Source organism: Pogona vitticeps, chromosome 4 (assembly GCF_051106095.1).
Source record: "Pogona vitticeps strain Pit_001003342236 chromosome 4, PviZW2.1, whole genome shotgun sequence".
NCBI lineage: Eukaryota > Metazoa > Chordata > Lepidosauria > Squamata > Agamidae > Pogona > Pogona vitticeps.
In genome coordinates, this window is record NC_135786.1 from 50,492,659 (window position 1) to 50,516,147 (window position 23,489).

A 23,489-nucleotide genomic window follows, 5' to 3' on the forward strand; every position below is an offset into this window, starting at 1 on the left:
CAAGCCTGGTTCCCCATTAGTTTTTCCATAGATCCTAAATACTAGATTTCTGCATACCAATGAAAAAAGTGGCATGTTATGCCCTCCCTCCCTGAAAATCTAAACATAGTGGCCTATATCATAAATGTTCATTTTCCCTTGAAAGGACATCACTGGAGGGAGGCAAATTAACTTCATGTTAAAAAGCATTAACTCATGGTGGCAAAATTTGGTTATGTTTCTTGGGGCACCTGATGAACACAATTAAACTTAAGCATGTGTTAATCACAAATACAGGAATAGTCTGGCATATTAGGACTCTGGAGACCAGGGTTCAAATCCTCACTCAGCCATGGAAATTCACTAGGAGTGGAAATTGTAAAATCACTCTTTAAAAACATATACTTTCTTTGAAAACCTAGTTGCTGTAAGTTAATTTTGCATAACTAATTAATCACCAACAGGCTTCTGAGCGTTTTTCTCCAAAGTTCAGGTATTTATTTATTTCAAAAAATAGAAGTATCAAATTTTCTAAACTCAAACACAATAACAATTACATAAATGCTAAAAGGTCCTAAAGGGAATCCTGTTGAAATAATTTTCAAAATATATTTTACATGATAAAATACCATTTCATTTTCCTCCTTCCATTTCTCAAGACTGCATGGCAAACAGCTAAGGCAGGGAAATATTTAATGAAAAGCGGCTTTATGCTCAGACATAGAAATGTATTATACTTACCTACTTACTTGAATAATCTTAAAAATGAAAGCTTGTGAAAGCAAGTTTGAACAGTCCTCTGAAGATGCTGGTCACAGAGACAAATGCAGCATGCATGCTTGAATTAACATGCTCTGTGTGCCCTTTCCTCCTCTTCCTCTCAGTCCCTCCGGCCCCCACCCCCACCCCCACCCCCAGCCTGAAGGTCTGGATCTGGATAGTTCAGATTTCCCTTTGATATGTTGATCTGCTCTGCTTTAACCCTGGCCTGGTGGTAAATCTTACTAGTGTTAAAAAGCTGATAGCTGTCTTCCTGTTTTTGAGTGAGGATCAATGTGTGCCATTTGTCTCCACAAATTGTCAGAGCAACAGCCTTAGTTACGTTTAACTTGGGGAAAAAAAACATAGCCCCCCTCCCCCCCCCTCCTCGCTGGTCACCTGGCCCTCCTTCATTCATCAGTTTAGGAAACGGTTCGGCGAACTATTATTAGATTTAGGAAACGGATCGTGGGAACCGGTGCGAACCTGCTGAATCCCACCTCTGGTTATATCCCATCCAGGCAGAGGCCCAAACCTCTTTAGCTTCAAGAGATGGCCTTAAGGTTGGCCTTTAGCTTAAAGGTTGGGACATTGTAGGAGTTAGCAGTGTTTCCAAGGTTTGCCCTTAAGACTATATCCTGGGTTAGAATCAAGCTAATATTCAAATTTTGGCCACCTGAAGAACAATGGAGATACTAAGGTAGAGTGAAATGAATCTGTTGATGTCCATTGCAAATCTTTAGTTGATTATAATGATCCTGGAACATACATGTTATTGGAGCATCTTCCTTCGGCTACTCTGCATATAAATGTCTGAAGAAAGGATTTAGAAAAACAAAGGACTTTTTAGTATGCATGCATATATATGTCCACCAGAAAGGCAGTCTTAACACTTTCATGGAAAGGCCAGATGGAAATATAACAATAAAAATTCTTGTTCATGGTCTCATATTCTAAATATTAACTAACCTAGGCGCAAATTTTTCATTTTTCTTTTCACATAATGCTCTTTTCTTATAAAAGACAATTACAGTATAGAGAGATACATGCACTATATTGTAATGCATAAAGTGTGCTGATTATTTTTCACATAGTTTTTTACTTAAATTGTCCAAGTAATGTGTGATTCTTTTTTCCTGTAGAAAAACAGCACTGGATGACATAGCTTTATTGTCTTTACAATGATGCTTTAGATTCCAGGCCACAAAAAATGTTTTGCTACAGTAAATCTGTTTGTATTTAAGGCAAAGCTCTTCATTTTTGTTGTTGTTCCTTTTGATATTTGACCTACCGAAGTTGATACTTGACTTAAAGGATCAAGTTCTACATATCTACTGAGAGGCAAGATATGGGACTGCAGCCTTGGCAGCTAGTGGCAAACTACATGCAATACTGTGTCATGTGTTGCCTCCCTCCTGCCGATCCCCCAGGGTTTGCGTGCTTTCTCTGAGCCCATAGTGCAGCTGTACATCAAAGAAAGACCATAGGTGTACGGGAAGATAAAGGTGACGACACCACACTGAAGAAGAGGAATTATACAATTTAACAACACTTAGTTACAGCTCTGGGAGAAAGGGAGGATACAAATCAAATAAATACTGTACATGAATGCACACACACACGCTGCTTCATTGTATAATAAATATCCTGAAGCTCGAAGTGCCTTACAAAACTGATACATACCCTATAAAATATAAAATAAACTAGAAAATAGAAAACACAACACAGTCACATTATCAGGAATAATTATTTCCAAAGACCTGCTTTAAAAGTGGTTTTTTCCATTAAAAATGTAAAAAATCCTAAAAGTGATACATACTGATGTACTACCTCACAAAAACAACAATGTAAAACTTTTGCTCCTCTCTTACCTTACCTAGTTTTTGTAATGGATTTCCTACAAATCTAAATAAGCATGCCCTCAAGTCTCTACAGCGAGATGAGCAGTGGCATACTACACCACTGGATGAAATTTCCAAACAGTCCTGAAAGGCAGTTAGAGGCAGAGCACATTGCAACAGTCAGTCCACTGCCAAAAAAGCTGCTAAATATATTTGTGAGAAGCACTGGCTCTGTTCAGAACTGGAAAGAATCTGTGGAGAACTCCCCATTAACTTCCCCAAATGGTTATTATCCATGATCTTCCAGGTTCTGACTGAAAAAAAAGATTAAAATTTCCAAAGAGCCATTATCCAGTTACTCAGGCATGAGAACACTGTTGAACTCCACCTCCTGCCAGCCCCAGACAATAGAACCAACAGTTAGACTGACAGCTGCAGTCCAGAAATACCTGACAGTCTAATCCCATACAGTAAGCAAGGAGGTAACTAGACATGGGCGGGCAGGGGGCAGAGGACCTACTATGCTAATATATTCTTAGTAAGTAAAGTAAATGAGCTGTACCAGATCACACAAACAGCCAAAGTCTAGTCTAGCATTGTGTTCACAGAGCAGCCAGCCAGGGGTACGTGAGAAGCCCACAAGCAGTTCTTGACAGAAATAAAATCCTCCTTAAATAAACTTTCCCCAAAATATTTTAGAAATATTAGTCTATATAGTCTGTGGGATCATCTCTATTTGCAACTAAAGCAAACAGGCCTCTCAGCATTATTTCGTAAAGGCAACATGGACACCTGCATCTGCTCTGAACCACAGATAATACCTACCACAAGTGACTTACGTTTTTCCTTGAACAATCAAAACGGAAGATGGACATGAGACCAAACCACACATGGCAGCTCACACAACCACAAGTGATGTAGGATTTAATTCTCCTCCAGAATTAGATCCCCACTGCCAGACCCTTGTTTTTAGTTAAAGCATCTGGATGACTCCAAGCCCATTCTATTATCACCTCTGCCAGTAAATGACAGGGCAATTTCCTGCCTGCCATTGTGTAAGACATAAAGAAGGTTCTGGATGAGAGCCACAAGTGACCTGCAGGCAGGAGATATTAGCACTTCAGACAGTAACCGACAAGGCAATTAGCCTAAATCAAGCCCCACATAGAAGCTAGGACAATTATAGCCATTTCGATTAAAATAATTAGAATCATTCTACTTTATCTGAAAAGGGAAATCATTCTCTGTAGCTCTGTGTCACTTATTTGGCTACCAGAATTAGTTGACTTAGCTGGCTGATTAGAAATAAGTATGTTTCAGTTTGGAAACCCAATGAGGTCAGTTAAATTTAAAAGAGTTGGTTTCTTCAGGAGTCTTGGAATTTTTTTAATTAACAAGAATGTTGTTGCTCTGATTTACTAAGTCTGGTTCTCACCAACAGAAATTTTGATTTCTTTGTAAACTGCTACAAGATTTTGGCTGAAATCTAGTGTCCACAGCTTACGCTGTGTAAGGCTGATGATGCCATCAACAGTGCTGACTGGAAATTCCTGTGCAATCTCTTTAATCATCAGGAACCAATGGAGGTTACAGGGCAGAAGGAGGAAGTCTTTAAGGGAAATAATTTCTGCTAGGACAACATTACCAATGATTAAAGGAAACTACACAGGGGCCTCGAGACCTCTACCAGAACATGACATTTGGGAAAGCAAGTTGTAACAGTGGCTCTTTGTGGCCATTGGTCATCACTCCTGCCACACTGCTGCAATGATAGAAATAGTCTATATTAATGAAGTTTCGAGTGCAACTTGAAAACAGTTCTGCAGGGCTACAAAATGCTTGAGCCGTACATTTCACCTCTACTTATTATACTGTAACACTATTTTCTGAACTGTGCATAAAAACCTGTGTCTGAGGAATTGCACAGTAATCCATGAATTCTTCTGTGATTAGTCTTTAATTTCATAGTCTTTAAATTGCCACTATTCTTATTACCTTTGCTATACAGTGGTGCCTTGACTTACGAACATCCCGACATATGATCATTTCGAGTTATGACCAGCTCCGGCCGCAAAATGTTGCTTTGACTTGCGGCCGGAGCTTCAAGTTGCAACCAGAAAAAGGCAGGGAAATGAAGGCGGGCAATTCAAATTGCTTAGAGGCAAAGAGGCTGCTTCTTTGTAGCTCTTTTGCCCCAGCATTAGAGTGTGTGTGATTGGAGGAGGCTCCGGACAGCCTGGCTAGGTAAGGTGCTGCTTTCTGCTTTTTAAAAACTGTTCTGGGTGGGTTTTGCAGCATGGTTTTGGGAGTTATATTTCTGTGCTGTGATGGGTCTTGCAGTCTTTGTTTGGGTTCCCCCCGTTTCCGATGGGTCTTGTGGGATTTGTCTGCTTTTGGGGTATTTCCCCCTATTTCCGATGGGTCTTGCAGAGTTTGTTTGCTTTCTACTTTGCTTCTTTTGCATTTCTGATGGTTAGATGTGGAAACAATAAGAGCCACATCTACAATACTGCACTTACCAATATATTTTATTAAGGTTGAATGCCGAGCCTGGAGGATTCTGGAAATTACTGTGTAAAAGTTATTTTTCTAAGCTGTGGCTGAGCATATCACTTCCACAAAGACTGTATGGATTGTGCTGGGCTAACTGCTCGTCCTGTTACACTAAAACAACATATACTGTTGTAGCCAGCAAACTAGGCTTGAAGGAAAAGATGCACGTTGCTGTTCAAATGTTCTTTGCAGTACCCTACAGACCGAAGGCTGTCACTTTCTATTGTAAATAAAGCTTCTGTGTGTGCTAAACAGAGGAAGTTCAAGACAAGAACTTTCCTAGCACTTCATTTTGGAAAAGTCTTCTAATGTCTTATTTTTTGCCTCGTGTGCATCTGCTTTTAAATGCACTGAGGCAAAATCAGGAAACCAGTAACCACTGTAATAGTGGAAGCTGAACTACTGAACATTTGGATGTTTTTGCAGAAAAATCTGAATTATATTCAGGAGTATTTAATATTATTACATATATGTCCCATAAGACTCCCAATTTGTGTCCTCACTATAACTTTGTGCAGTATGCTGGACTGGAAGAGTAGACTACCCCAAGCTCAGTCAGGCTCAGAACCAAGCAGATTTTGAGCCTTACTCCTGACACATGAATCAACGCTCCAAAATTACTTTAAGCAGCACCTCCCCAAACAATGATACTTGCTTCTAACATGTGTGTCATAGTTAGAAATTGAACCAATATAGTTTCTGCCATAGTAGGAAGTCCATACTGGGATAAGGAGCATTTCCTGAATGTTTGCCTGTCATACACCTCTTTAGCTACTTGATCCTAACAATATTCTCTTGAAAATGTGTCCCTGTAGATCAATGGAGCTTATTTTCAAATAAACATACATACAAGACTGCAGAATAACAGGCAGAAAGAACCTTTACTGTTTTTTTAACATTACCTGTCATCAAGTCACATCAAATTTAGAGCCCTAATAAGATTTGTCAAGGTATATTAGATATTTAAGGAGTGTTTTTCCAGGGTTATCTCCCAGTGAATTTTCATGGCCAAGAAGGGATATGAACTCAGATGTCCTGAATCCCAGTCCATCATTCTTGAAGGAGAATGTAATAAAGAAGTCCAGTGGGGCCTTCAAGGCGAGTCAATTTTGTTATAGATAATTTGATGTAGCATAATAAAAGTGAAGCAGGTTATAATACCATTGTAATTATGTTATGGTTATACGTTGACTGTTTCTGACTATGCACATTCCATGCGCTCTGTTATAGAGTGCAATGAAAAAAATTGTTGTTATAACCGAGCGCGACTGGCCCGATCCATGGGCAGCGTGAATTCACCAGCCTTTTCAAGCAGCCAATTTCGAGTTGCGCCCCCCCACCCCCCACCCTCGTTATCCCTTCCAGCTCGCTGTTCTCGGATTTTGACCATCAGGGAGAAGGAAAGCCGCTTGTGAGGTTTTCTGTCTCGAGAATGACTTGGCACTACAGCTCCACTTCAAGCAGCCAAACAACCTGGGCAGTCTGTCACCTTACCGGGTTGGATGACACCCCCCCCAAAAAAAACCCCCAGGCACCCCCTTTTTGCTAACGTTCCACCCGCGCTCCTGGAGCCATCTCCGTGCTTCGGACCACAGACAAACGGCTGCGCGCGCCCCCCTGACGTCACAATGAGGGCCGCGCCGAGTGTTCCAATAGGACCCGTCCTGGGCGAGAAAGGGGGGGGGGAAGAGAGAGGCGAGCGGGCGAGGCGGTGCCGGCGAAGCGAGTGGCTCATGGATTCAGAGCAGAGCTGGCCCCGCCTCCCGGCCCGGCCCCTTTCCAGCCCCTTCACATGGGCTCCCTCTCGAGCTTGCGGTTGCTGAGGAGGAGTTGTTGTCGGCTGAGGCGGCGCTCGCCCTCCTTCCGTTCCGATAACTCTGCCGCCGCCGCCGCCGCCCCACGACCTGAAGAGAGAGCCAGGTTGCAGGCAGGCTGCCTATGGGGCATGGAGGGAGAAGAGGAGGAGCAGGAGAAGCCGCCGCCGCCGCCACCGCCTCCTCCTCCTCCACCACCCGGCTCCACGACCTACCCGGCCATTCAGCGTGTCGGCATTGCAGTGGATGAGACGAATGTGCTGCCGGGGGCTTTGCAGCTGATCCGAAAGCTGAGACCACAATGGGAGACCGAGCGTGTTAAAACCAAGGTACGAGCACGGAAATGTACAGAGTTGGCTTGCAGGCTGTGGCGGGGCAGGGCAGGGCAGGGCGGACCCCTCAGGCGCAAATCACTCTTTTTTGTCTCGCTGACTTGCGGGGTGGGAGGTGGATTTGGGGGGCTGGCTGGAGAAAATCGAAGGGGAGGAACAAAAAAGGAGCAAGAATGGGCGTGGGAAGGTTGCGATTATTTCAAAGAAAGAAACCCAATTCCATCTCACTCCAGCTCTTCTTTCTTTCTTTCTTTTTAGGACATTCAACAAGTCTGGGGTGGGTTTGATGCCCAATTGAGACACCCAAATGCTTTCTTTGCAATTCCCCTCTCTCACAAGATAATTGAGTAGCAATTAGAAGCTGCTCAAAACGCCCTTTAACCATCCCACCCTATCACATCCTAAGGTCCACCCTTGAACTCAAGGTGGTTAAAAAAGTGGTTCTGTTTCACCCTTTTCATGCATGGTTGTGAGCCCAGCAGGGATTTTAATTTGTCAGTTTGCAGTAAAACTCAGGAATATTCTTAAAGGCTTCTCAAACTGGTGTAATCCTTAAAAAGTGAATGTTCTTCATGGCTTCTCAAACTGGTGTAATCCTAAATATGTGGTGGATAGCACACTCATTCTGTCCTTCCCTCCTCATTTCTAAACACCAGATGAAGACTCCTTGCCATTCTTACCCTGCCCCACCCCACAAAAAGGCTCAGAGTGATTGAATACAAGTGGATGCTCTGTGTAGATCATAGTGGTGTTTAAACATGGTGATCAGTTAGCAGGTGGTTCATGAACAAGGCAGTAGAAACCTATGCCTGAAGCTTTGATTTGGCAGTCCTTTCCAGTGTCTAACCAGATCATCTAATTTCTCTTCCTTATTCCTCAGTTTTTACATCTGTATGACGAATGGAATGAGTATGCTTTCCCCCTCTGTTTATCTTGGCACATGTCTCCAAAGGATTCTCTTCAAGGCTGGGTGAAACTCCATTTTCCAGTCTATTTTAAATTGAATGAATGAATGAACTCTGTTTTCCTGTCTGGGATTCTAATTCCTGTAAGGCACATGTTATGTGTGCACCATATGTGTCAACCCATGTTTCTATATTGAGGGTTAGGGAATGCCAAGTTGCCCATAATAAGTCAGAAAGTAAAAGGTAACATTAGTATATAAAACTCTGTGCTACTCCTTATTGTTGCCCCACCCACTGCTTCTGATATGTCTAAAATCCCTAAAGATGGAGTAGCCTACCAATGTCCTCCAGAGTTTTTGGACTACAATTTCTATAATCCCCGAGGACATGATAATTCGGGACCAATGAGATCTGTAATCCAAACATGTGGAGGGGATCAGGTAGCAGTCCCCTATATTAATCAGAACAGGACTGGAAGAAACTGCCATGCCCTGTAGCAACTTTTTAAAGCCCCAGTAGGGAGAGTCTATGTGGGATACGGCCAGGGCTCACTTGTACTTCTTGGAATGAAAGACCCACTTTGTTACTTTCAGTACACACAGTCCTTGGCTGAAAAGATTTAAAAGTACATTCTTGTACTGTGTCAATGAGGGCAACTTGGTTCACGTGAGCAAGGAGTAATTCTGAATGCTGACTCCCTAAAAAAAAGCCAGAATGCTGAACTATCTGTTCTACTTAAGATGGGAAAGGTGTGCTTCATTTAGTAGAAATGACTTCTAAAGATGCAGAGTATTCCTGCTGCAAATTTAACACTTCAATTGCTTAAAACAGAGGTGGAGAAATTGTCATATTCATATATTGTTGGACTCCCAACTTCAATCACCCTAGATAGCTGTGGCCAATGATAGGAGAGGATGTTAGCTGTGATTGAACAAGATCTGGAGATTTGCTAGCCTTATAGCAAAATGTGCTTCTTATGAATTTCAAGGTGTGTTTTTATTTATCTTTTCAAATGACAGTTTATTGCTATATTACCAAAATGAAGTACTTTGATGTTGATAGCAGGCCTGATGAAGAATTTCTGTTCCTTTGTTGCTTTGTATTCATGGTAAGAAGAAAGTCTGATGCTATACGGTATTCCCATGCAGGAGCAAAGTGAAAAGAAGAGTAAAATGAAGCACTCTGCAAAGGCTGTTCTCCGCAAGAGTAAAGCAGCAGTTACATTTTACTCCAGAACTGTCCTCCTATGTCTTGGAAGAAGTGACAATGGGAAAACTTGATTGGGCTCAGCAAATCAAGAAATGTTTCCTCAATATGTAGTCTTTACCAAACCTAGTTCCAGGAATGTGATTGGGTCCAAAAAAAGGCTATCTCCTCCCTTGCCCTGATTCATTCCATGAACCCTTTAATGCCATCCCTCCATGAACCATGAATCTTAATTTAATGTCCCTTCCTTTGCTCTACCTGGAGATGTAGCCTTGCTAATAAAAACATTCCCATGTGCCTGTTTAGCTGAAGGTCTGTCTGAGAAGCTTCCATCCCTTCATTACACAAGGTTTATGGTTTTTTCCTTTTATTTTTCTTTTTTATTCAGGGTGTCATGGATGGAGGCACACACTTGAATTCAGGCCAAATAATTTTTGTTGAGAATGTTTTGTAAATGAAGTACACCTTGGGGGTCAAATTTATTCATGTTCTGGGACAGGTAGCTGCAAACTTCTGTAACTGAATCTGTGTAGAGATGTAATTTCTCATTTATCTCACTCTGGTACCCAAAAATGAGAAACCACATTCTCCCCTTCTAATCTGTCAGATGGCAAGATATGTTCCGTCACTTTCAAGTAGAGCTTTCATATTTGTGAGAACAATTTTGCGCATATAGTGTAAATTGCACACAACTGCAATAGCTGCTGCTGCTTTACTTCAAGGCCTTTTAAGAAGCAAGGTTGATAGGCATTGAATGGATTGTTTTTATCTTGTTGAACACTAGCTCATTCTGCCTATGCTTGGTGTATATTTCTGTGTGGTTTGGTTTGCTGATGGAAAGGACTAGTTTCATATGAAGACATTATCCTCAGATTGTAGAAACATTGGAAGTGGGGGAGTTGCCCACTGTATGCTCCTTGTGGGGCTTAAAAAATTCCTCACCAGGCTTGAGGCAGCCAAGGAGAAAGGAATTTTGAAAGTATTTTTCAGAGACTCTTCAAGCATCAGAGTGGAAAGATCACTACACTGTTATTTCAGTGTGTAATACTAATGTAATATCAAACTAAAACTGATCTCATAATTTACCTACCAACATTTCTGTTTCATTGTTCAAAAAATATAGCTAAAGGCAGGTAGAATAAGAAAACTCATGAAGACAAGCCATACCGTATTCAAAATATATTTGAATGAATCCGATGGTAGTGGAAAAGCACATTTGGCACAGGTCTTAGAAGAAGCCTAGCAGTGAGAAGGCACCTGTGGAAGCCATCTCCTTCTGCACGTGGCCTTTAGAAAAGAGAAGAGAAACACAACCAACCACCTGTGCAGAGACCCCAAGGTTTATGTGGAAATGTTTTGAAAGGCTGAAAACTGAACTGATTATGTTTGTTTGCTTGGCAAATTTGGCTGTGTGCCCTCAGCCAGAGGTCTCCCAGCAAGCATGGAGAGTCTGTGACAGAAGGATCATTACAAATTTATAATTTGTCAAGCAGAATCAAACAGAAAAAGCAGTGTGAAAATGAATGATAAAGGTCACGTACGGAGAGCTAGGAAAGAAAGTACTAAAAATTAGGCTGTAAGCTCTGTAGGGCAGAGATTCTGCCTGCATATTTAATGCCAGCTTGAGGGTTGTTCCAATTTCAAGGGGCAGGAACAGAGGAGGTCTCCCTCTTTACTTTTCTTGATTGTGTCCTTTATTATTGCTTTGGAAGACTGTGGTGGCATAGTCTAGCTAAAATTAAGAGGATGTGGTTGTAGATTTCATTAGTACTTGACAACTTTTTCTTCTTCTTAAATATCTTGTACAGTATATATATTTCATGCATAGACCTATCATCAGATCTGTCCTGCCTCTGTAAAGGTTCAACTGTACTTCCCAGCTGCCTGGTCCACTCCTCAGATGGTATATGATGAGCCTCGTGGCGCAGTGGTTAAAACGCTGTACTGCAGCTAAAACTGTGCTCACGACCTGGGGTTCAAATCCCAGGTAGCCGGCTCAAGGTTGACTCAGCCTTCCATCCTTCCGAGGTCGGTAAAATGAGTACCCAGCTTGCTGGGGGGGCAATGTGTAGCCTGTATAATTTAAAAATTGTAAACCGCCCGGAGAGTGCTTGTAGCGCTATGGGGCGGTATATAAGTCCAATAAATAAATAAATAAATATATCTGTTCTTCTGCCCTTTCCCTTGAGGCGGGGAAACCCAAGGAGTGCACAAGGGGCACAAGAATCTATTGAGTTCAATCTGGATTGTTGCTCTCCACTCCCTGGCACACAACCCCCTTTCTGTGGTGTACATTTTAGGGAGAACTGTGCATCTACCACCATCCCCAAATGTGGTGTTCTTGCCTCAAACTCTAGTAGCTTAACAAATCTGTCAAGAAACTAGAAATTAGTACCTGAATTTCCTTTGCACACCAGCCAACGCCTGGATAGGATTTAATGTATTGTATTTAAAAGAAACAATTAAAAGTCCTTGGGAAGATCGGATATACCATAGGTTAGGCGACCAAAGCAGGGGAGATAGGAGGATATAGTAGTAGGAAAAAGGTCCCTCTCTCAAAATAAACCCCTCCCCAAATTCTGCAAGACTAAACTTGCAACTAATAATGCTATGCCCACAAGCTGATGGTGCTCAAGTTCTTGTGGTCAAGACACCATGGTCTCCTTGCTGTTACTAGCAAAGAGCGTTACACCACCATCAGTCTAACATCCCATCCCGGTGGATCATTTACCTCACTTACAGCTGGCTGAACCAGGCCATCACAGTTGGGGTCAGAGAAAATAAGTGTCTTCAAAACTCAGCTTTCCAGGTATGTTGTCTTGTGCCTTCTTAACAATCTCTGTTTCATAGGAGACCAGATTTATTTATTTATTTATTTACTCAAAATAGTTTGGGCTTCTAGATCATTGAAATATTAGGCTGGGGAGCCGTGGACAAAGAGGTTCTGTCTTGTGTGTTTATAAAAGATTGTTAGGAATTCACATAAGATTGCCTATTGTTAGGAATTCACATAAGATCCCAACGTAAGTAATATATACCGTATTTTTTCCCACCATAAGACGCACTTTTTTGCCACAAAACAGGGGGGTGGAGAGTCTGTGCGTCTTATGGAGCGAAGAAAACAGATTATATTTTCCTGTTTTCTTCTCCTAAAAATTGGTGCGTCTTATGGAAAGGTGCGTCTTATGGAGCGAAAAATACGGTAATACTTTTTAGACTTACCTGGTAATACACCTAATTGAACAGAAGGGGACTTTCTTCTGAATAAACATATGGAGGATTACTCAAGGGTGTAGCAAGCAACTTCTGGCCTTTCAGATAATTTTGGAGTAAAAATTTTAGCAGCCCTAGCCAGTACTCAGTGGTGCAAGTAAAGGAGTTGTAGTCCAGTAACAACGGGTGGGCCACAAGTTTCTCATCCCACTGTAATGGGCTGGATCTTGGTGATGTGTTGAGAAACGTTTAGGAGTGGAAAGCCATGCAGACATTGTTTTATATTTTATTATTTATATTTCATTCTCGGTGATTCTGGCATGTTAGAAGAAGACAGTCTCTATTCTGAAGAGTTTGCAATCTAAAATTCAGCACAGGGCAAAGAACAGAGGAATGGTAGAAAGGGAGGGGAAAACTGCAGTTGTTTCTTTTGCATATGCTAAGGCTCAGGTAAGGACTGACTTACAGTAGGGCATGGGGTTAGTTGCAGTAGCCAAAGACAGCATACAGAAATGGCCAGAATAGAACTAATGTTGAGGATGGTGATTATGGATGAAGTGCAATCTCTAGTGGGAATGCTGCTTTCTGAAAATAGCCAGGATCTTATTGGTTATTTACACTAATGTAAGTTTAGTGCTGTAAATTGCAGTAGCAAATTGCCACTAGTTAACAAGTTGCCACTATGGGCTAGTGTTCCATTAATTGGAGGTAATGTGTTGCAGTAATGGATGCTGTTGCATTTACACTGCTGTAAATAACCAATAAGTTTCTGACTAGTATTGTAAAAGCAGACAACATATTTCCTGCATAAACAGAAGAATTAAGAACGTGCTTTTTCTTCTGCTTTCTTTTAGAAAACGGCTAACAGATGTTGCTGGATTTGAGTTCATAATACTATAGTTATTAGATAAATGATGCCCATACTGGGTTGCCTCTGAAGCAGTCGGGCACTTAGCAGGAGGCTTTTGCAAATGTGAGAAGGCAGGATGTGGAAAAGAGAAAACTGCTTGTAGGTGTTAATGAGAGGCTGATGACACTGGGAAAAAAGTGAACTTTTTGTCTTTCAGACGGAGGAGATGCTAGTTATTCAACAAAGCAATAATATTTACACACTGCAATTGAGGATTGTTAGCTAAGCTCCTAAAATAAATGCCATGGAATGTAAGGGAGGGATAAATATTAATAATCCTATTAAGTCCCACAGTAAAAGCCCCTCAATACATTTTACAGCAAAGAACACTTTAAAACAAAGCTAGGGTTTAAGTAATCAATGAGGGTCTCATGAAGTAGAGCTACAGAAGTATATGTAAAAGGGATAGCTTGAGCCAGTTGTCTGTCAAGAAGCTACTCCATTTGCCTCCTGCCCCTTCTGAGAGGTGATTTAGCCTTGCTGCCCAGTCTCTAGGTGGCTAGTTACCAGAACTGTCCTCTTCCAAACTTGGCCTTGCATTCTTCTCCCCTTTGGAGTCCTGCTTTTGTTCTGCTGGAGTATGACATAGACTAGATCTATTGGTAGGTCAGTACAGTTATCTGACTTTCTGTTGGTTAGTATTAGCAATAACTAGAAAACGTTATTTCTTGAGGGGAAGATTACTCAAAAAGAATGCATAGAGAGAACTAGCAATGGAATTTTGTGCAAAGGGGGTTTTAATTTTGGATTCTGGTACTGATCACAATTCCTGGGCTAAGCATGTGCTTAGAAGTACTCTGTTCCTTCAGTCTGCCTAGGCCACTATTTTCCATCTTGTTCTAGTTGGTAAACCCCAGTTGTTGTTTTTAAATAGACAACACAAGCCGGAGCACTTGCCCATCTGTGGTCTAAAGAGATGTTTGAGGGCTATCACAAAAGTGGTGATTTGAGCATATATGAGGGATGTGAAGGCACACTGGGATTGCAAGTGTTTTCAAAACAAGTACGAAAATGAGGAAAATTCCATATGCTGTGGCAGGCAGCCAGGTTGAAAAAGGATAGAACAAAACCCTCTGTCTAGAGGAAGCCGTCAAACACAGGCGTCCTCATCAGAGACATCTCCATTGATCTGGCACTCTACTACTTGTTTATGGCTGTGGCATGGAGCTTTGGATTTTTTTCCCCTACAACTCCCGTAATTCCTCAGCCACCAAAAAAAATAAGTTTTCCAACTTCTACTCTGTAAACCATCTTTTCTTGTTAAGAATGTCAAACTCCTTAATCCTAGTTTAGGGATGGTTGTGTATGTTCAGGATGGCACATGAACTATAATCAAAATTTCATCCGTGTTTGTTTCCCCTCTGTTCCCCTATTTTTCACCTGAGAATGATCCCCAGGCAGCTTCATTTAAAAATGAAGCAATTACAGTTAACATTGGTGCTTCTCTACCTTCTTAAATGTTGAGTGTCTCTTTGTAACACTTCCCAATCCCATTCACTTTCATTCCACTGCACTTGTCTTGATTGGGTATCCAATGCAGTTGGAAGTTGGGGAGCCCCATGTTAATCAGGATGGAGTCTGTGATCTGAAAGGGAAGAATGCCTCGAATCTGCTTCAGCGACACTGCTGGACAATGGCTTTGGCTGCTCAGACACAACATAAAACCACTTCTTTTATCGGGAGGTGGGTTTTTGTCACATTTAGTACCAATACAAACCACCCAAGATATTTCCATCGACTCCTTTGACTAGTAGTCCCCACTTCAGGCAGCATTATGCATTTTAAACATTAGCCCCAGAGAGGGTAAATGTTTCTGAGTCCTACTTGTACTTATCATTAGCAGCAAATAAAACAAAGCGGTTCCACCCTCCTACATTTTCCTGTTGAAATGAAGAAATCTTTGGATTAACCAACAGTGGGCTAATCTGGAAGGTGTCTGCTCTCAACTCAGTTCTGGTGCTCAAAACAAGTTCCCAGACTCAGAATTCTTGAATTCAGTTGGTCAGTATCCTTTTGTGCTAAATTAGTGAGGAGAGAGAGGACTTGCCATGTCCCCTTGGCTGTCACTTTGTGAAAGGTTGGGGTGGGGGGTAAGATTCATCAATCCACAAAGCCTTCCACATTACCAGAGCATGGGGAAATCAGGGCTATGGCTTGTGTAGAAGGCCTTCATGGACTGATGTGTCTACAGGCCTGCCACCTTATATGACAGAGAGAATGAGGCAAGATCACTCTTGCTTTTCATGGGTTTAGCCAACCTGATGCTGAACAACTGAACTGGGCTAGTGTCCTTTATATCAGATTCCCATTAGCAGATCTACTTGGCCACCACACTTGAAAAAGGATGTAGCCAAACAAACAAGTTCAGAGGAGAGTGACAAGGATGAGCAGGAGACTAGAAACCAAGCCCTATGAATTAGACATGTTTAGCTTCAGAAAAAGACAACTGAGGGGAGATATGATGACACTTTTCAAATACCTAAAGGATTGTCATACAGAGGAGGGGCAGGATCTACTTACTCTTGATCATCCCAGAGTGCAGGACACATAATAATAGGCTCAAGTTACAGGAAGCCAGCTCTTGGCTGAATATTAGGAAAGGCTTCCTAACTGTTAGAGCAGTACAACAATGGAACCAATTACTTTGGGAGTGATCCAACACTGGAGGCATTCAAAAAAAAAATTGGACAACAGCCTGTCAGATCTACTTTGATTTGGATTGCTGCACTGAGAAAGGGGTTAGACTAAAAATCCTTATAGGCCCCTCCCAACTCCATTATTCTAGGAAGCAACGCTAAAATTAGTCAATTCCTGCATTAGTCAGCTTTGCCTTCTTGTACCAGGAGTGTTGTTTAATTGTTCATGAGCATCGAGTGTACTTTTGCAAAAACGTGGAACAGAACCATACTCAATTCAAAGGTGTACTCCCTGGGAGCTGGTGGAACCAACCATTTAACATCAGCATGATATATTTTGGGGTAGGGAGGAAGTGACTAGGCACATGCACATTAGTTATTGAAACCATCTCTTTTGTTTTCCAACCCATAAAGTTAATCTGAAATGCTAGTCGGATGCATAAAGTCTTAGCACATATTAGAACAGGGGTGGATTGCAAACACTTTAGAATGCAGTGTCTCATTTTATGGATCCACACACTTCTAATATTAACATTAGACCTCTACCATGTCTGTTGTCATCACCAAATCATAGTAATGTTATATAACCCATCCTTCTATTCAGCCTGTACTACAGCAGTATTAAGGTACTTGATTTCAGCATCTCATTTTTCCTGTTTTCCCCCTAATTCTCCTGCATGCAAAAAATATGCAAGAAAGTAATTTATTTCAAATTTCACCATGCAGATCTTTCACTGTTTTTTGAGCCTAAGCTTACAAGGGCTCACTCCTCAGACTTTGTTTATTGTGTTTATATGCCTCCTTTTGTCTACCCAGATTAATTATCCTCAAAATAAGCCTGTGAAGTTGGTTAAACTTTAAGCTAGAAAAGTTATTTATAAAAGGAATACATTAGCCCCCAGAGTAATGCATTATTGGTAACACTGATATGTATCCACATATATATCTCACATTATTATATCATATATTACTTTTTCACAGGAGGGAGGGGAAGCTGCCTTGAAACATTCTGCTTATACACACCCACCTTAGAGTAAGAACACTTGGAGGAAAGTCATTAGTTGGCTATACTAGAGTGGTCTAGTATGACCAGATAGGCGGGATAGAAATTAAATAAATAAATATTTTAGAGCTCGTGTGCTGGTTTTTCTTGGTCTTGACATCTGATTCATAATTGTAATCCACACAGGATGTTTGAAATTTTTACCTGTATGGATATTATATTGCATAATCACTGACAAGAAACAATATTTACCTGGGAAATAATTAACAATATATATTCTGATTTTTAAAAAAAGGAAAGGAAAGAATGTTTGCAGGCTGCCTTGAGCACTACATTGTATAGGAAGGCCAGAGTAGAAATATAAGAATGTATCTAAAAATGCTGTTTAAAAGGAACTGTGGAAACAGCTAGAGATCCAGAAGACTGACATTACGATTCACACTCATTAAATCACTCTTGAATTGTATCTTCATTACACTATTATAATTACCCTCCTAAAGGAAATAAGTTACTCATTACTAAGGAAAAGGGAAAATAGATTGCCTTAAAGCATTTGTTGCCATGGTTTCCAGGTTTGGATGTCCCCATAGTGCTGTGCCTACCTGTTCCTGGTAACACACTGATTTGTGTTGCATTTTACTTCTTTTTGTGAATGTTACTGGAGTAGAACTTGCTGAATATTGCAACATCAGAACGAACCAGCATTGAAAGTTTGGCTTACTAATGGTTGGCACTGACTTTTGGGTACTTCTTTATTTGTCCACATACTTAGGATGAAATATGCATAATTGTGGAAGGATAATCAAAAAGCAAAGAATATTTTTTTTAAATGAGTGAGGAAAGATGTGGACTATTAGTAAATGTCTTTTACTCTGAGGTGTCATCAATGATTTCTTGATATTGGGGACAGGACATGGTTTTACCACACCTTAGGTTTTTTTTTTTAATATGTGAAACTGAGAAGTGTAGTTTTCCTCCATGTATTCAAAGGAAAACAGATATCTACCCCTGCTAAACTTTGAGATGTGTGTTTCCTTCCTGTGCCAAGAAAATATTATCAAATAATATTTGTCATGTCTTTGACTCTATAGAATTTGGAATTTTATTTTATTTATTTATTTTAAAAAATATTTTTACCCCACCTTCCTCCTTAAAAGGACCCAGGCCGGGTCTTCAAGCCAAACATGCAGAGTTTTGCTTACATAACCTCAGTAATTTCCACAACCATCCCGCGAGACAGGTCAGTAGTAGTATCCCTGTGATTGCAGAGAGCAGATCTACAGCCACCTGGCGAGTTTGTGACAGAGCTGTGGCTTGAACAATGGTTAGTAGACCATCTTGAAATGGCAGGAATGTGTTTGAAGGCATCTGGAGATGTAGCCACCCAAAACCTTTTTTGGAGTCTAGACATAAGCTGTTGGTCATTGGCAGACAAATGTTGTGCCAGATGGATTCCTTCACAGCAGCATCAGTAGCCTTGAAAATTATAGAGAAAAGGAAGATAGCTGTAAGATACATGCAACCCAACTGGTCTAGCTACATTATAGCTCTGGTGTCCTCATGGAATTCGACTCCTTCTCCTTTGCTCCTCCAGTTTGCAGAACTGCAGTCTAGATAGGAAAGCTGAGTTCCTTCCCCCCAATATGGTTGAGGAATCTTTTCCCATAATCTCTTGCCATTAGCTGTGCTGATGGGAATTCTAAGGACCAGAGTCACTCCCTGCCAATCCAAAGTCTGACCTGTGTAGCTTGTTGCTGCCATGTGCCATCATCTTGTCTCCAACTTGTGGCAACACTAAGAATGGGTGACCTCCAGAATGTCTCATTATTAACAAATCTACTTAGCTCTTGCAAACTCAAGTCCATCATTTCTTTATGGAATCAATCAATCTAATATTTGGAATCCTCTTTTCCTACTGTCTTCAACTGCTCCTGGCATTATTATCTTTTCCAGTGAGTCGTCTCATGACATACCAAAATTACAACCTCAGTTTCGTCATAACAAAACTGGGTAAAAGTAAAGGAAAGAAGAGGGAAGCTCTTATACATAGTTGGATACAGGAAGAGGAGATTCCTGTTTTTAAAATGAACAAGCAATATATGAAGCCACCAAACAACACGTTTTCAATTACTATAGAGTCTATGGCCTATTTGCAATATTTACAGGAGGTTTTCTTTAAGCAGCTTGTGATATTCGAGCCTACCTAGCTCTAAATGGAAATATTTCTTCCTTCAAAAAAATGACTGTTTTATCTCACAGATGAGAGAAATGTTATCTCCAGTCCAACAGTGGTTGTACCAGACTTCCATGAGCTCATGGTCTCCTCTTTATTCATTCCTTGCCAAGCTCTTCACTGAAGGCATCACCAACAAGCTCATGGCTTGCTTCACAGATGAGAATATGAGGGATGCAGTCCTGGTGCGGGTCTATGGCAGGAAGACAGAACTGATTGTGGACCGGGCAAATGAGCTGCACAATTTCCAGGTGCTTCAAGGTCATGGCTGTGCTCCCAATCTCTACTGCACCTTTGAGAATGGTTACTGTTATGAATTCATGCCAGGGAAGGCACTGGGACCAGAACATATCCGGCAGCCAAATATATTCAGGTATATGTGGATCGGGAAGGGGTTGTGTTTGATTTCAGAAATAGAAAGGTAACTTTCATATAACTGTCCAAAGTGGAAATATGTTAAAGCTAAGATGCATAACCTGTAGCCTGTATGTACCCTCAAGGTCTTGAATTCTGGCTTCTGTTTGTGCCCTGATTCCTCTGCTACCACAAACCTCCCACATTCTCCCTACCCATGCATTTCATTTCCTCATGCTACTAATTACAAGATAGTAATGGCTGAGGTATGTGTGTGTGTGTGTGCGTGCGTGCATGCATGCATGCATGCACACATGCATTTTGGCTTACATGTGTGATCCTTGTGCCAGCAGAATATGGAACCACCAAGCAACCACACTTTAAAATATACATGAGCCTGGATTAAGTAACTACAGTACATTCATGCAACTCCTAGTTGCAAGAGGAAGAGCAACTGTATCTTTTTCAGGCTCATGTGAGGGGGCATTTGACACCTCATTGCACAAGTAGTGTCCTTTCTCTCCTCTCTCTTCATAGCATTTCTCCTCGGCTCTCTTTTTTAAGTATGCCAATTTGGGCAGCTGCTCATTGTTGGTGTCTTGCTGATCTCCATCTTTGCTCAAGTGCCCATTATTTTCCTAAGGAACCAGCACACTTTTTAGGCTCCTGTTTAATAATGCGCTAGTTGCTTGGAACAGCTGGGGCTTCAGGAAAGGAAGAGAGGGGCCGGGTAATGAGATCAGCAAGCAGCTGCCCAAGCACACATGGGTGAGACAGGGAAGGCAATCCCATAGAGCAGCACAGGAAGTAGGGCTTTCCTGGAATAGGATGTAGGCTCCACAGAGCAACTTGCTCTGCTTCCAGTTTGGCTTTGTAATGCTTCACGCTAACACTGGAGAGGCCAGAGTGCCTCTCTGTTGTTTCATATTATAGTTGAAATAAAACCTACCCATCCCCAAGTTGAAAAAAAAAACATGCTGGTTGAAAACAGTGAGAGTTGTAGTCAAACACCTAGAGGGCACCAAGTTGGTAGAGGCTGGTCTAGGAAATGTACACATTATAGACAGAGATTTGCTTCTTGAATTTTGAATATATAATAGGTTCTTCAGCTATCGGATCTCTTTTTACAGTATTTCGAACTAGACAAGTCCTTCAGTGGTAAGCACATGGAGTATTGATGGTTACAGAGTTTATATTGGGCATTACAATATAAAAACTATAATATGTAGCAGGTATACAAGATTGAAAGTACTGCGGAAATTATTATTAAATTATTTTAATTTCCCTAGTTTCACATTATTTACAGAACTATGCCACCTGATTGTACAGGTCCCTTGTATCAGCCTTTGCTGACCTGTACTCTTCTGGTGTGATGGGAGTACAGATCTGGCTGACTCTAGGCAAGAATTATGGACATTGTAGTCAAACATATCTGTAGGGTACCAGGTTCAGGGAGGCTGCCCTACAGGTAAGTGGTAGAGAACTATTGGAACACTGATTTGCTGTATAAAGGAATCTGTGCACCAGGCAACTGATATACTAGATATCAGTAATCTAGGATCCAACATTGGAGGTAGTAGCATATTTTATTAAAATCAGTAGTCAGTGTCATGCCTTAAAATACTTTAGGTCAGGAATGCCAGATCACATATGAAGTTCATGGGTGTGTCCTGTCTGGCCCACAAGCACCTTTAGCTGTTGTCTGTGATCAATGATAGCAGAAAATAGGGCATTTACCTTTAAATATGCTGCATAGCTGTTCTTTGCAGGCAGGAAAGCTGCTGCATATAGAGGTCTGCTTTGTGGACAGGGAAGTTGTGCTGCTCAAACATTCTCTTGAACAGATAGTTTTACCTGGATATAAACTGCTTCATACGCTTGGCTGGAAAATGCCCAAATTGGTGAGAATTGCATCTGGCACTGCCTAGCTTGCTTTAGCAATAGCTACACCATCTCATGCTCTTTGCTGCACTCTTAATAATAGCTTTTTCCAAAATTGGAATTTGCCCCCTAGACGAAAGAGGTTTCTTCACTCCTGCCTCAAGCTGAGAAAGACTGTTATATATGAAAGGCATATTTTGCTCTTTGGAGTCAGCTACAAATTCTATATGCTAGTCTTCAGCGATACTTTTCTTTGGCATAAAATTTGAAATCTCTATTACTTTGACCCAGTCTCCCAAAGTAATATGTACTCACTGAACAGTTCATTGAACAGTTTCTGTCTTTGTGATTGATCTTAGGCTGGTTGCCCAAGAAATGGCTAAAATGCACAGGATCCACACAAATGGGAGTCTCCCAAAACCGTGTCTCTGGCATCGACTATATAAGTACTTTAACATCGTGAAAAATGAGTTTGTCAGGAAGGCATCAAATCTCAGGTAAAGAAATCAAAAGCTAATTTCCAGTAAAGGCATTACTTACCTACCCAGTGGCTTTGTTCTATTGTGTTGTATTTGCTGGGCAAGGATAGTGTGCAAGACACCTGGCCAAGCAATGAGTTAGAAAAAGAGAATTCATTAGAGCAAATTAAAAATGACAACTACACTGAAGAATGGCACAGCCATGATTAGATCCTACACTTGACCACTGAAAGTTTGCCATAAAAAGAATTAAATTTTTCTTGTGGCCTTTCTTCGTGTAAGCCATGACTGGGCAGATCATTCTGCCTGAGGCTGAATACAGAAGCTATATTCCCCCCTCCCTTTTTTGAAACCACACAATTTAGCAGTTTAGGCTCAAAACAGATTACAAGTTGAAAGTTGTATTGAATACTTGGGGAGTTTGTTGGGTGGTTACAAAAAACAAACTGCATACCATTGTCATTTAAGAAGCATTTCTATTGATGGTGAAATGTTACAATAAATGCCTATTTTAGGGAGAAAAGCTGCTTGCTTTGAAATTTATAGAAATTTGGTGTGTGTTTACCCTTTTCCTGACATAGATGCATTCTGCTCTCCAAAGGAGATGTATGTATTACTAGAGAAGAGTATATGCAGGACTTTTCCTGCAGGTTGGGGAAAAAAAGTAACTTTTTAATGTTCTGCATATTGCCCATCTGGTATTGCATTCCAGACAAATTTAGACATTTATAGACACCCAGGAGCACACCCTATCTTTTAAAATGGCCTTGTGGAAAAGTTTATCACATTCTGTTTATCTTGTGCCTGGAAAGACTGAAGGCTGTTCTGTTATTCTGCAGCTTTTAAATGGTGCCATATTCATAAATAAATGCCCACCCTTATCATGAATGTGTATGTCACACTGTTGGTTGCTACATCTTCATAACCTCCTTTCCTCTTTGATTCCCCAAATTGCTGTCAGTGCACATCCTGGTTTGAAAGCTGTTCAGGTTAAAGATTGCTGATATTTCTCTTGGTTCTTCCTACAACTCCAGAGAGAAATTTTCCCAGTACAAAAATTCAAGAAGTTGGACCTTGAAAGCATTCCTTAGCCCTCCTGAGTTTTTAGATGTGATAAATATGGTTAGCTTGGGTTTTTCCACATCAGAGCATCTGGTTTGAAGCCACCCACCCTTTTTATTTTTTTCCCCTCTGGATCCCATTTAAGTATATGGTAGGAGTAAGCAAAGTGTAGCTCATGGGCCATCTGCACCTCCCTTTCAGGGCTCAGTTATAGCTCCCCAGCAACTTTGGGATCCCACTAGCCCCCCACACACACACACACATCCAAAATGAGGCCAAGAAATTTCCTTGTACCATTTAGGAGTCATTGGAGGCTTGCAGGGGGAAGA

At 41.1% G+C, this 23,489-nt stretch overlaps 1 protein-coding gene across 1 annotated transcript in view; it reads left to right on the forward strand.

The window, feature by feature from the left end:
• Positions 1–6,834: 6,834 nt before the first annotated feature.
• ETNK2 (ethanolamine kinase 2) overlaps positions 6,835–23,489 on the forward strand; it is a 29,704-nt gene continuing 13,049 nt past the window's right edge. Inside the window, exons 1-3 of the mRNA XM_072997340.2 lie at positions 6,835–7,275; positions 19,498–19,757; positions 21,979–22,116. Of these exons, the coding sequence (XP_072853441.2) occupies positions 6,925–7,275; positions 19,498–19,757; positions 21,979–22,116 (749 nt within the window). The 5' untranslated portion in view covers positions 6,835–6,924. The remainder of the gene's footprint in view (positions 7,276–19,497; positions 19,758–21,978; positions 22,117–23,489) is intronic.